The following is a 13,734-nucleotide window of genomic DNA, read 5'->3' as shown; positions in this document are numbered from 1 at the left end:
GTGTAATTAAAGTGAGTTATACTAGCACATGTCTTTTGTGATACATGTAAAATCAGCCATCATATCATTTCATGTTACAAACTGACTGATTCACCCATGGGAACGCAGCAAACGTCACACGTCACCTTCTGCTGTGTTTGGCAAGTGTGGCCCAGCAGAGATGGAAAGGGCCTTTTCACTGAGCTTTTTAGAGGAGATTACTGCTAAAAGTATAATGTTTTAACAATTTCTTATCAAATGTGGTGCAAAGTCTGCTAATGGCAAGGTGTGCATCCAGAGACAAACTGTAAGAATTGCTAAATGATGAACAACCTTTGTTAAATTATTAAGATGAAGCTGATTCAACTCAGCTGATCTTAGTTATGTGTTACTGAGGAGGTTTGCTTAAGGAGAAAGAGAATAAAGACTGTAAAAAAAACCTAATGTAGCTATACAGAAAAAATATGCAAAGCTGTACCCACAACTGACTTGGTAAGACAAATATTTTTGTCTGATGTTTTGTAACATAACAACTTTGGGTTTGTGTGTGTGTGTGTGTGTGTGTGTGTGTTTGTGTGTGCGTGTGTGTGTGGGTATTGACACTGAAACTTGACCTGATTACAGGTAAAGCTAAGCATGCCTCTAGTATGTTCTCTCTATGATTCAATATATCACATTAAATCAATGTAACTCCTGCCATGAAAAAATAACATTTAAACTTTTCGGAATCTGTGTTTCTTCCTGAAAGAAAGACAATTACAATGGTGCCTTATACTTTTATGTGAATTTAAGATTCCTCTTTCAGCACTGCTAGGATGTTTAACAGTTTAAACAGTAAGATGTTTATTAATCATCAGTATGAATATATGTTTTTCTTACCTGTGATTCAGTTACAATATCAGCTAAAAATATACATTGAGTAATATTGGCACCTTCTGAGGGGAAATGGAAAAAACACGCATATTCAATATTTGAATACGCTCCTCATTTCGCTTCACTGTGACAAAACTGGTGTTACTTGATGGTACTTACACAGAGGACAGCATTTGGACAGAGTCCCTCGCGAAGCCCCAAAGCGAGAGCCTCGGTCTGCAAGGCGCGATTTTGTGTCGCACATGATTTTCAGCGACTTCGCGCTTAAGCACCATGGAGAGTTCCAAGCTCCTTACAGGAATGCCGCCAGTGCACAGAGCTGGATGGATAAAACTACAGTCTGTTACACACAAGAAAATGGTAAACAATAAGCATTTGCATTTCTTCAACACTTGCGTGATTCTGTAAAACCTCGATAGAGAAATAGCACTACCAAGAGCACTCGTGCGATGTATATTCATAGCCGTTGTTCGACTCGCGCTGTAGGAGCGACTTAGTCTCCATATTCATTTTTCTGAGTCTCTCGTGAGATTCTTAGGGTGTAGTGCATTGTCAGAGAACTATTGTATCTGAATTACAGAAGATAAACCTTGACGAATTAACAAATGACTAAATTCCTTACCTAATTCAGACACCCAGTTGCCAGTCGTCTAACTTCTTGTTCGACTGCTCAATACGTTTGACTGTAATATTTAAACTGTCACACCCTAAAAGTAAGCCTAGTTGTAATCACAGTGATGGTTATCCATAGCAAAAGATCTTATGTTACTCTCCACCGTCTTTGTTCGTTTAATTTTCTGCTCCTTCCACTTATCTGGCCTACCAAGCTCGCAGTTAGTATGCTGCACGTGGTAGTATTTTACTGAAAAATCAGATGATTTAAATTACCCGAGATTAAAAGTTAAACATATTGCCCTTCTCTCTGATTATGTCGGGTGGTCAATAGCAATGCAGTTACTAAATGTAGACAAGGTTCTTTTGAAAAGTCAAGACCATTCGTATGAATGGGTTTGTGTTTTAAAAACGTGTGCGTCTTGCATATTACAGGTCGATGTTTTTGTCAAGCTGGGTTCCGATTGGATGTACAGTCGAAGGGTGTCAGGCATATGCTCGCACCGTGGGCGGGAACAGACGTGTTTATAAACGCAAGCTTGCGCTGTGAGAGACGCGACATTGTGTAGAAAGGCAACATTGGAGCTAAAGAACGGAGGACACCTAATAGTTCATGCAAGGCTTGCTAAAGAAGGCGTTATATTCTCTCCCACCCCAACTGCATGGATGACCATTTCAACCTCATCGACTCGCCCTCGACGGGGCAGAGAAGCAATAATGCCGATAACCACAGGTATGCAGAGACGGGAAGAAGTATCATGACAGTTGTTGCCTGTGACATATTGGAAGAGACTGCCGCGCTTCCGAGTCACCTGTCTTTGGATAGATATGAGCCTAACCATGAGTGCTGTGAGAGAGTGGTTATTAATATTTCGGGCTTACGCTTCGAAACGCAACTGAAAACTTTCAACCAATTTCCTGACACCTTGCTTGGGGACCCGAAAAAGAGAATGCGTTACTTTGACCCCCTCAGAAACGAATATTTCTTTGACAGGAACCGACCGAGCTTCGATGCCATCCTTTATTACTATCAATCCGGAGGGCGCATTCGGAGACCGGTCAACGTCCCTATTGATATTTTTTCCGAGGAGATAAGATTTTATCAGCTTGGTGAGGAGGCAATGGAGAAATTTCGTGAAGATGAGGGCTTTATCAAGGAGGAAGAGCGCCCATTACCAAATCACGAATTTCAGCGACAGGTTTGGCTTTTGTTTGAGTACCCAGAGAGTTCAGGTCCGGCAAGGGGTATTGCCATTGTATCTGTGTTGGTCATCTTAATATCCATTGTTATATTCTGTCTGGAGACTTTGCCAGAATTTCGAGACGATAAGGATGCAAACAAAGAGGTGCCTATTGTCAATGGAACTGGCCTCTACGTTTCCAGTACTTTTACCGATCCTTTTTTTGTAATCGAAACACTTTGCATTATTTGGTTCTCTTTTGAATTACTCGTTCGCTTCTTTGCTTGTCCCAGCAAAGCCACCTTTTCCAAAAACATCATGAACATCATTGACATTGTGGCTATCATTCCCTATTTCATCACTCTTGGAACAGAGCTGGCAGAGAGACAAGGGAACGGACAGCAAGCCATGTCACTCGCCATCCTCCGAGTAATCAGGCTCGTACGAGTCTTTCGCATCTTCAAGCTCTCCCGCCACTCGAAGGGCCTTCAGATTTTAGGACAGACTCTGAAAGCCAGCATGAGGGAGCTGGGACTACTTATTTTCTTTCTTTTTATTGGAGTTATTTTGTTCTCTAGTGCCGTGTACTTTGCAGAGGCCGACGACCCAGACTCGAGTTTCAGTAGCATCCCAGATGCTTTTTGGTGGGCCGTGGTTACCATGACTACAGTTGGCTATGGTGATATGCACCCTGTCACCATTGGGGGCAAAATTGTTGGCTCTTTGTGTGCCATCGCTGGTGTTCTGACGATTGCACTGCCCGTTCCGGTGATTGTCTCAAATTTCAACTACTTCTACCACCGAGAAACGGACGGAGAGGAGCACGCACAGTACCTGCACGACAGCAGCTGCCAGCATCTATCCTCCGCGGAGGAGCTGAAAAGGACACGCAGCACGTCATCGCTCAGTAAATCTGAATACATGGTGGTAGAGGAAGGAATCAATAATGCATTCAAACAGTCAAACTACACCGACCAGAACTCAGAACTCAGACCAAATCAGAACTGCGTGAATATCAAAAAGATTTTCACGGACGTGTAAATGCTGTGCGGAGCAAATGTACAGTGGTGTTTCAAGGCCAAATATATTATAGCCTATTCTTCAACAATCTTCGTGGTACGGATCCGTCTTATGAAGGCGACGAGTTACCGATCCACATAGGGACCAATAGCCTATGCTATGCACTGAAACCTATCGACTTGCTGTTGTTTGTAACACAATACCGAGATCTCTTTGGTCAGCACCGATTCAACGTGTTGCTTGTATGCAGAGATCAAAGAGTCAAAAATGACAGTGCTTGCTGTAGTCTGTGGGTTAGACGTTGGCATTTGCTTTCAGTGTTATATCTAGTCGGCATAATACGTTGGTATTTGCAATATTTTACGGTTCGTCGTAAGGTGTCGTTGAAAAAAGATCGTTGTTTGTGTGGAAAAACGAATGTGTTCGAAAAAATGTGCTTGGGCGTCTTATGTATTTATTTATTTAGATATTAACCAAATTATGAAAATACCAGTATATTACTGAGCTAAACTTCAAAACTGAAACCGCATTTGGCAACTATGCCTGTAAAGAAACGGCAATGTTGAATGAACGAAGGAATGATGTCACTGCTTAAAAAGACTGTCACGTTGTGAGAAACATTTCAAGATAAAAAAAAAAAACCGTGAGCATTTGCGACGCTATACTAACTCAGCAGTCAAAAATAGACCTGCATGTTTTCATTCGAAATCTTTCCACTAGAGCAATGAGAGCAATCGAAAAGACAACGATATGTTTGACACTTTTCATCTCTGACACGGAGAGAGAAATCCAGATCAGCAAGGACCCGCCTCCCAGTTGGTGCCCCCAAGCCTGCCTTTTGATGCAGTTTCCATAGCGACTGCAGTTTCCTGGGTAACTCCTATTAATGTTACCATGAATGTTTGCCCAGCAACGCACCGGATAATTCAAAGTGTCTGAATGGCACAATGGAATGAAAACATTCAAAAACGGAAATACAGAATACAGCACAAGTGGTAAGAATGATTCAGAGTTATTGTTAAATTTAGTTCAGTTTGTGTTTCCGTCACACAGGTTATGTTATGGACTTTTGTTGATAATTGAGACTTGGAAATTGTGAAACATACATAGACTAATTAAAAGTTTGATAAAGCTGAGTACAGCAGTTTCACTAGTGATCAAGTACCACTTATATTAAACGCATTGGCTGATGTCCACGTTAAGGTACCAAGCTGTCCAATATGTGGTTTACATGAAATGAATGATACTGCGAAGTCTCTGTATGTTGTGCATGTTATCAGTGTGGGTGGGACAGACTTTACTCAATTGCACAGCCTCGGATCTCCTATACTTGCACACACATCTGTACAGCACGTGCCTTCCAAACGTGAGTCTTGGAACTTGTGAGAGACACAAACTTTTGTTTAAGAAGTGCACGACATTATGGTGATGTCTCAATTCAACCGAAAATTTATATTGTAAAATTGGACCATCTTCATTTCTGAAAACCTGTGATATGATTACATTTGACCACATTAATACACAGTATGCTCAAACCCCTGTCATTGTGCTGATATTACTGCTTCAGATGCTACTACTACTACTACTACTACTACTACTACTACTGCTACTACTTCTGCATCTGCTACTACTACTAATTTTAGTAGCAGCTATGATAATAGGCCCTTATTTGAAGATAACAGGTATTAATAATTATCATCTGTTTTTTATATATATAAATTATGTTTTTATAATTTCTATCTATCTATCTATCTATCTATCTATCTATCTATCTATCTATCTATCTATCTATCTAGAGTGTATAAAATATATAAATATATGTGTAATCACAATCCTATCACATTTTTATTCTCAATTGCTCAAAAATTACTTGGAAAACTGTACCCAAATATCTGAGAAGACAGTTAAGCCATTACAAACCACACAACTTGCAGAAATGTGAGAATCAAGAGTGAAAATGGGTTTGGAATCAGATCCATTGGGGGGAAAATGTTCTGATCTGTTCTGAGTTTAGAGCGTGAAGCACTTAAACATGGCTCAATGCTGCCCTCGAGTGATGTTGAAATAAACACGCATGCATGTTGAAAATGAATAAATCAATAAACAGACAGATAAATTTACAAATATTCTATAGCATTATATGTATAAATATAAGCTCCAGTCAGAATGACCCTCATTACCTAGGTCACTGGGTGAGTGTTTTTTTTTTATCCCATCTTTACAACAAACAGGTCAAAACCCCAGCGTCACAGAAATCTCTTGACACATAAAGCTTTTAATAATGCTTAATTATATAAACATTTATTAGGAGCAACACAAAACATCCGAGTGTGTTAGCTCTCAGGCCAACATCTGTAATCAGCTACACCATGTGTCCCCTTGGCTGATGACCAGTTATGAAACTGGACCTGACAGCTTATAATGTGTAACATGAATATCTACACTCCTCCTACCACTAGAGGCAGTGCGGAGTCACTTACCCATTTTATCCACATGCTATGACAGTACAGTGTCTATGTTCTAATGTGTGGGCTTTTTATTAATGAGAATGTCGTCCTGAATATTGTTTTGTTTCTCTCATTTGTCCAGGAAGGTGCTTTTGGCGGGATTCAGAACAGGACCTGATCTCAGGAAAGCAACTATCTTGAACTTTGACCAAACACAATGAAAATGGAGTTGTACATGTCCTTGCTTAAATGTAATACCTCACTAATATTGAGTAGATTGGTTTGAGTCAGCAAAGTCATAGTGGTAAGTGGCCATGAACAGGGTCTTAACAAGACCTTGTCCAGGAGGTGCTAAAGCAGGAAAAGGAGAGCTCTGGGAGTCGATGGCCATTTTCATTGATTTTGTCAGTTTTCTAACTGCACGCACTTTGCAGTGAAGTCTCACAAAGGAATCCATCATTTGTCAGTTGAGGTGCTTCTAATGGTGGTCTTTATGTCTGTACAACCGCTCCTTCATCTTTGGTGTAACTGCAAAATAGTAGTATATACCCTGGCCAGTTGGACAAGTCCATCAGCACTGTGAAGGTGGAATGTTAAGAATGACTGCAAGCAGTTCCTAACAGTTTGTTCATTTGTGGAGCTGTCTAGTTGTAATCAGTACAGCTATTGTTCTTTCACCAAAACAATAGCGTCACCCAGGCAACATGAAATCACACAGCCATGCACACAGTGCTTTCAATAAACTATTTTATTTTGTAAGAACAGCAAGGCCCATTAAAGCTACCAGCAACATGATTTGGATTTGAAATATTCTAACAGCATTTTGACGGTATAGTTCCCTACACTACAAAAATTCTTTAGGTAATTTTTGACAGAAATGTCAATTCCAATGAAGACACAGAACCTGCCAAAGTAGGTTTTTGAATAAAAAAAAATCAAAATGGAGGAAAAAAAAAAACAGAGCAGAAGTGAACATGACCATACAATTACTTTTTGACCATAGCCAGTATAACCATTATAGCCAATATAGCATATAGCTCAGCACAAATTGTGTGTATGTGTGTGTGTGTGTTGTATAAGTGCCATTAGGGTGATATGGGTAAGTGTGCGAACCTCAGAACAGGTGCATATTTCGAACATTCCCATTAAGTTCCATAGGTCTACAGGACAGCATAGCTCTATAATAAAGTGTCTTCATTCCACAGATTATTGTTAACTATCGTCTCAGCTCCCCATGATAAGAATAAGAAGGACACTTACTCTGGCAGCTTTGCTGTTTAGAATCCCAAATCTTCAGAAGGACTGCCTGCATAATATGTGTGCGACAAATAAAGTTCTTCTTCTTCTTCTTCTTCTTCTTCTTCTTCTTCTTCTTCTTCTTCTTCTTCTTCTCCTCCTCCTTCTAAGACACAAAATGTTTCTGGTCAATATAAATCAGTGCACTTGGGCTATGTGACATATGAAAGTCAAGTGAGACATACAGAGTCTTCATAAACAGCGCCTCCATCTGGTCTCTCCACTCACTTCCATATTTCACTTCCATATTTCAGATAACAAAGGAATTTGGTAAAAACTGGTGCAATATGATTTTAAGCTTACTTTGTATTTGGTGAGACATCATTTGTTAAGGAAGTGATAGGGAAGTCCCTTTCTGTGATGGGGTATATTTCTCTTGTCACTGGATTACAGGAGGAGCATTCTCCTCTCTCTTCAGGGAGACAATCGTGTGATTGTGTTTTCTCCGTTACAGGCATCCTCCTTACATCACATCCTCCAGTTCTTTGTAAAGACATTGTGCCAGTTTTAGTCACTTTGGGCACTGTGCCTGCCTCACTTCATCAACCAAATAGACACAGACACAACTCAGATACACCAAATCTGGGCTGTGTAAAAACTCTGATTCACTCAGCCTCGCTCTGGCATGCTGTGTTAAAACTTGACTGCGTGAATGAACTCATTCTAGCTGTCACATTTTCCCTGGCTGGTGTGTTTGTGTTTGTGTTTTCACAGGCCTACAGGAAAACCTGTATTTAGACTGATTCTCTCAGATTTTCCACCAAGAACTTCACAACAGTGTGGAACCCTGCAGGATTATTCACCTAAGAAAGATTTCTCTTTCTCTCTCTCTTTCTTTCTCCCTCTCTCTGTCTCTTTTTCTGTACTTCTGTTTGAATCCTTCTGTTTGTGGCTGATCGTGCAATTCATTAGATATTCCCAGTGCTAAAAGCAAGATGGTTCATGTTTTCTCTCTATATATGTTTCCTCTCTCTGTATGTTTTCTCTTTGTGTATTTCTCTCTTTTTTCTTCTCCCGAGTCCATTCACTCCTTTCTGACTGAGTGAAAAATGTCTGTGAATAAATTTGTCAAAAAGCATCTTTCTTTCTGTCAATATACTCATCCATGATGAGTCCTCTTCCAGCTCCCTTCCTTTCTTGCAGTAACTGCATTAGTGATTGGACAGGTTGACACACATAACTCTAGTCTTAGACACACACAGGGCTCTATTGTAAAGGGATTTATGTGCGTTGTTCTGTGCATTCAACGAATATCTGAGTTGAAGAGAAATCATCTGCAATTTCATGCTAACATAGCGTCTCCACTGCTTATTGCTGTATCAATGTTAAGAATTTCTACGTCCATCAGCATCTTTAAGATGTTAATGGTGTTGTTCCAGAGGACTAATTTATGGATCAAAAAGTACATGCTGATTCACTGTACTAATTCACTGTACACACTGCTTCACTGTATTGATTCATTGTATTGATTCTCTGCATGTACTGATTCACTGTACATACCTATTTACTACACTGATTCACTGTAGATACCATTTGACTGCACTGATTTACTGTGCATACTCATTCACTGTAGATTCCAGCCTGCTCTTGACTTATCATTTTGCAACAATATGTCAATGAATTGATGATAATAAATTTACAGTCATGGCTTTGCTAGTTTGCAAACAGAAACACAGTCTTGAATAAACTGAAACAACTAGTGGCACCTCCATACGTCAGGTTCATTCAGAAGGGCCCCCCCATACGTCAGGTTCATTCAGCAGGGCCCCGCCATACGTCAGGTTCATTCAGCAGGGCCCCGCCATATGTCATGTTCATTCAGCAGGGCCCCTCCATACGTCAGGGCATTCAGTAGGGCTGTGTGTTATGGAAAAGGGGAATATTGATTAGTAATTGGCAGTGGAGTGTGGGAGGTCAACTCCAACAGACTTGTCACAGCCAACCCTCCCACTTGGCTTGGCATAAAGGTGTCACTGCCCTAGCCAAAAGGACTGTGTGAAATGTTAAAGGGGAAAAAGACATGGAATCATGCAAAGGTAGCACAAACACCGCAAAATGGAATTGCATTCAGCACAAGAGTTGTCTGTGACTCCTGAACTACACACACAAGACACACAAAAAAAGAGATACATTTTTCACCTGTTAATCATCAGCCAAAAAAAAAAAAAGCTTACAGTTGGAGCACCCAATTATGGCATTTGGATAAATGTAACTGCGTGTCATGGGCATCTTCTTCAAGGACAAGTCAGACAGCTCACATGACTTTAATGACAGCGCGGCCTCCAGAGATTTCCACTGTAACCGTAACAGGGCTTTCACAGGTACTGTAAGAAATGTAGAGTCAGTCTCAACCTCTTTGGGCTTTGTGTTTGATTCAGCACTTCCTAAATTCTCCCTGCCTCCCTGTACAAGACCTGGTACTCTATTCTTAGTTGTGTCAGAGCACAAACCAGGTTTAGGATGCCCTGAGCTATAAATCATCTTCAGCAGATCAAAGCATACCAACCACACATTCACAGATTCACTTTGGCTGCCCTACAAGAACTGTTACAGTTTATTCAACAAAAAAAGAAACATAACAGCTCATTTCATTTGCATTATTAAGCTTTATTTCAGGACAACTCTGTGCAAACTCTTAAATACTAGACTAGTAATGTTTTGATTGTACTGTCTTGATAGTCATTTTTGCAGTAACATTGGTTTCAAGTTTTGAATAAAAACTTTCAATACTTAATCAAACCCACATGCTAAATGTGAATGCACAGGAGATGGAGAGGAAGAAGTGCAATGCTCTCTCACACTGTGGTAAAACTCCTGTACAAACCCTTCAGAAAAGAGATGGAAATTGAATCAAAACTTTAGTCTGTGGCATAGCACAATCATAAACATGTGATATTTGCACACTATACCACATTTTTTAGTTAAGTGTGAACTCTGGATATCTGTAGACCTAAGATTGCTTCAGCTGGTATGGGTTTTACTGTATCCCTCAGTTCTACAACAGCCTCCTTCTTTTTTTGGGATAGAGAGAAATAAATATATATATAGAGAGAGAGAGAGCGAGAGAGAGAGAGAGTGAGAGAGAGCGAGAGAGAGAGAGATAGAGAGAGAGGAAGGAGGCTCCCATTCTGCTGTTCTGCTGTGGCAGCTGGGCATGTGCCTGCTTGCCTCACTGGAGGCCAGTTCCCAGGGCCTGTGCCAGTCTGCATGCATGCCCAGGAACATGCCCTGTGCTCACACAGACCGGGGGGCTTTCCCCTCCTTCCTCAGCTCACACTCAGCCTGACAGTGCCATGCCACACTGCACGGCTGAGACGCCGCTCAGAGACCTGCACTGACAGCCAATTAGGCGGGAGGAGAGAGACGATGTTTTCAAGGCAGAAATGATGGTGATGCCGAGTGATGACAAGAGAGGTTTCCATTGCAAATCCATCAGTGCTACTGGCTCTGGCCAAAATGAAACCTGCTGACTGCTATCCTTTAAACTCCAGGTTTGTTTTGGGCAAAGATGTTATCTTGGCTTGCAATCAAAAGCAGAGTCTAGAAGCTTCTTCTGACCTGGTAGTCTGAGTATTTTAGCTGCCATCTGGAGCGGGTGTCTGATGTTAATGAATGATTTGTAAAATAATACAATGGTCTTACCTCTAATGAATATATTTTGGTTCCATCAATTTTATGTGTTTTTCTCCACACCTACAGAAGCATTTGTATCTGTTGCTGGCTCCATGGGAAATGGAGTGTGAAATTGAAGAGTGGACCAGGCAGGGCTGCTGTGGGGACGTTCTCACTGACATGCGAGGAGATGGTAGTGAGACAGGGCTTTTGTCCTTCAGTACTCAACTAAGAGGATGCCTGTCAGCAATGGCAATCTGGAAGCAGTAACTCATGCCAAGGAGGTTGGGAGTGCTGCTGACAACTAAGTCAATAACAAATTTATAACAAAGGTCAGATAGCTGCTTGAAAACCTGTGATAGTTATATCCCAAAATTGTGTGCACTAAGGCCTTTACCAGTTGCACCTTGACGAGTGACAGTGTATAAGAATCAGATAAGGAATACAATTCTTTGCCTTTCTAATAACTGTCATTGCCAAAGAAATGGAGATATTAAGATAACATTTCTTTACAAAAATACTGTGTACTAGTATTTTCTTAATTAACTGCTATGTTAATTAAACCTTATACAGTCTAACTGATGTCTTAGGAAGCTGTGTGAAACACCCTGTCAGCGGGTTTGTTTCTCACTCTGATAAGGTGGATATGTAAGGCACCTCATGGCGGTAAGAAAGCATCTGTGTCCTGCAGACAGTATTTCCTCATCCTTAGTGACATCATCGCAGTGATCCCTTGCACGGCCTGCAGAAGGGCTCTAGGTGCCTGTTGCCATAGAAACAGGACTGGAACACAGAGGAGCTCATCCAGTGACCTGTATTACACACTGAGGCATATAACTCAGTGTAGTTTAGACAAACTGGCATGTTTAACAACAAACTATTTCATGTGTCTGTCGATGTAGACAGAAAAAAAGCTTTTAATTAAGCGTTGGGCTATCCACAACCACACAGAGAATGATCTGTTATCTAAACCGAAAACCGAATGTCAGATATAAGCCATATTGATTGAATTAGTCAGGTTATGACTACTGGATTATAAAGAACATCACCTAAAAGTGTGAGGTTAGCAGTTTGGTTAATCTTGTTATCAGTTGGGATTGGTCACGACAGGAGTTTGGCTCATCCTGTTAATTTGGTATAAAAAGAATTTTCCAGTTGTTGTATAGTTGAGTCAGGACTGGATTAGTAGGGGGATGAACTGGTTTTCATCCATCAGGTTAAACTGGTGAGCTGAAACACTGACATAAACAAAAAAAAGTTTAATGAGCTGAGTGACATTACCTTTTCAGAATGCAATATTACTGAATTTTCCAAGCTCTGGTACTACTTACTTACTGAATTACAAAACTACTGAAATCTCAGCCAAATCCAGTGCTTGCTTTGTGAGGTGTGTGGGCTTTGTAAAGATCAGTCATTCTAGACTGTGATGATACTGCAGCATAAACCTATGACCTTGAGCTTGAAGGTGGTGTCTTCCCCTCAGTACCACAGCCCTTTTCCCTCACAGCCTCAGTACCACAGCCCTTTTCCCTCACAGCCTCAGTACCACAGCCCTTTTCGCTTACAGCCACTGCAGCACCACTGAGGGCTGCTGCATACAGTCCACAGCTGGACGACAAGCTAACAGTCAACAAAGTTTTAGTTGCTGAGAAGTCAATTCAGAGCCTCTGACACAAACTTGCTTGCTTGTTTAGAACCATACTCATCAGTTCTAATACAAACAATTTGGTACAGTAAATGAAACATCCTCACAAGACAGTGTTATGTCTTACAGTAACTGGAAATGTCCTTACTACACATAATTATGTCATGTGGTAGCACTGTTAGCCAGCCACTCTTAGTCATGGTGGGTGCCTGAAGGCGCGACCATCATTATCATAAAGTCGAGCAGATTTATAAAATCCAACAGTAGAAACCAAGATATATCTTCATGCCACTAGGGGTGACATTTACATAGAATTTACATAGTTGAATCTGATTTATGAAGTCTTGCCGATTGCCGACTGATCGTCGAATCACATTTTTGGGGTTTTTTTTTTGGTCATTTATCCATATTCTCATTTGCGACATTGGCTCTCATCTTTCCACACCAGACAAAAGAGCTGAAACACCCAATTAAACAATTTGTCTTCTTGACTTGTGATACCTTTTGCCTCTTCGCTTGGACTGAGACTACCAGCTGGCTCGTTATCTGATGCGTTAAATTTCAAAAGCTCTCAAGGTAATAGCCCACATACAACACAGGTCTTCCCACTGTAGGTGATGAGACTGAAGGAACAGGAGTGCAGTATTGCAGCTTTTATTGTCTTCATTTTCTTTCCAAACAGGAACAGTGAAAACATGCCACTTTTTCAGTCGCGGCTCTACTACAACTATTACTTCCCCTTCAACCTTCCCAACACGGCCGCCCCATCTACATCAACACTTGTCCACACTCCCCATGAGTGCCCCCAACTCTCTCACTACAGCCTGCCCCTTATTCTAGTGACACTTAGCATAAGAATTTATTTTATCAGACATTCAGCCACTCCATATAGCCAGAATGAAATGATTCTTGTTTCATAACCACATTTTGCGACAATTAGACTTTGAGAACAGCAGTCGAATCATTGAATAGTCAATAGTTTCCTCCCACCACAAAACATGCCTGCTAGGATTAGTACTCCTGTCAGCTGCCCACTGCTCCAAGCTCATAGTGTGTGTGTGCTCAATGG

The 13,734-nt window shown here is 40.9% G+C and overlaps 1 protein-coding gene across 1 annotated transcript; it reads left to right on the top strand.

Annotated features, from left to right (window-relative positions):
• Positions 1–2,126: 2,126 nt before the first annotated feature.
• On the top strand, positions 2,127–3,686 carry kcna3a (potassium voltage-gated channel, shaker-related subfamily, member 3a). Its single transcript, XM_030776642.1, has one exon. The coding sequence runs from the start codon at positions 2,127–2,129 to the stop codon at positions 3,684–3,686; it is 1,560 nt and encodes a 519-aa protein (XP_030632502.1).
• The last annotated feature ends 10,048 nt before the right edge of the window (positions 3,687–13,734 follow it).

Source organism: Chanos chanos, chromosome 6, assembly GCF_902362185.1.
Source record: "Chanos chanos chromosome 6, fChaCha1.1, whole genome shotgun sequence".
Classification (NCBI taxonomy): Eukaryota; Metazoa; Chordata; class Actinopteri; order Gonorynchiformes; family Chanidae; genus Chanos; species Chanos chanos.
Note: the sequence above shows the minus strand (reverse complement) of the source record. Positions and strands in the feature narration are given on the sequence as shown.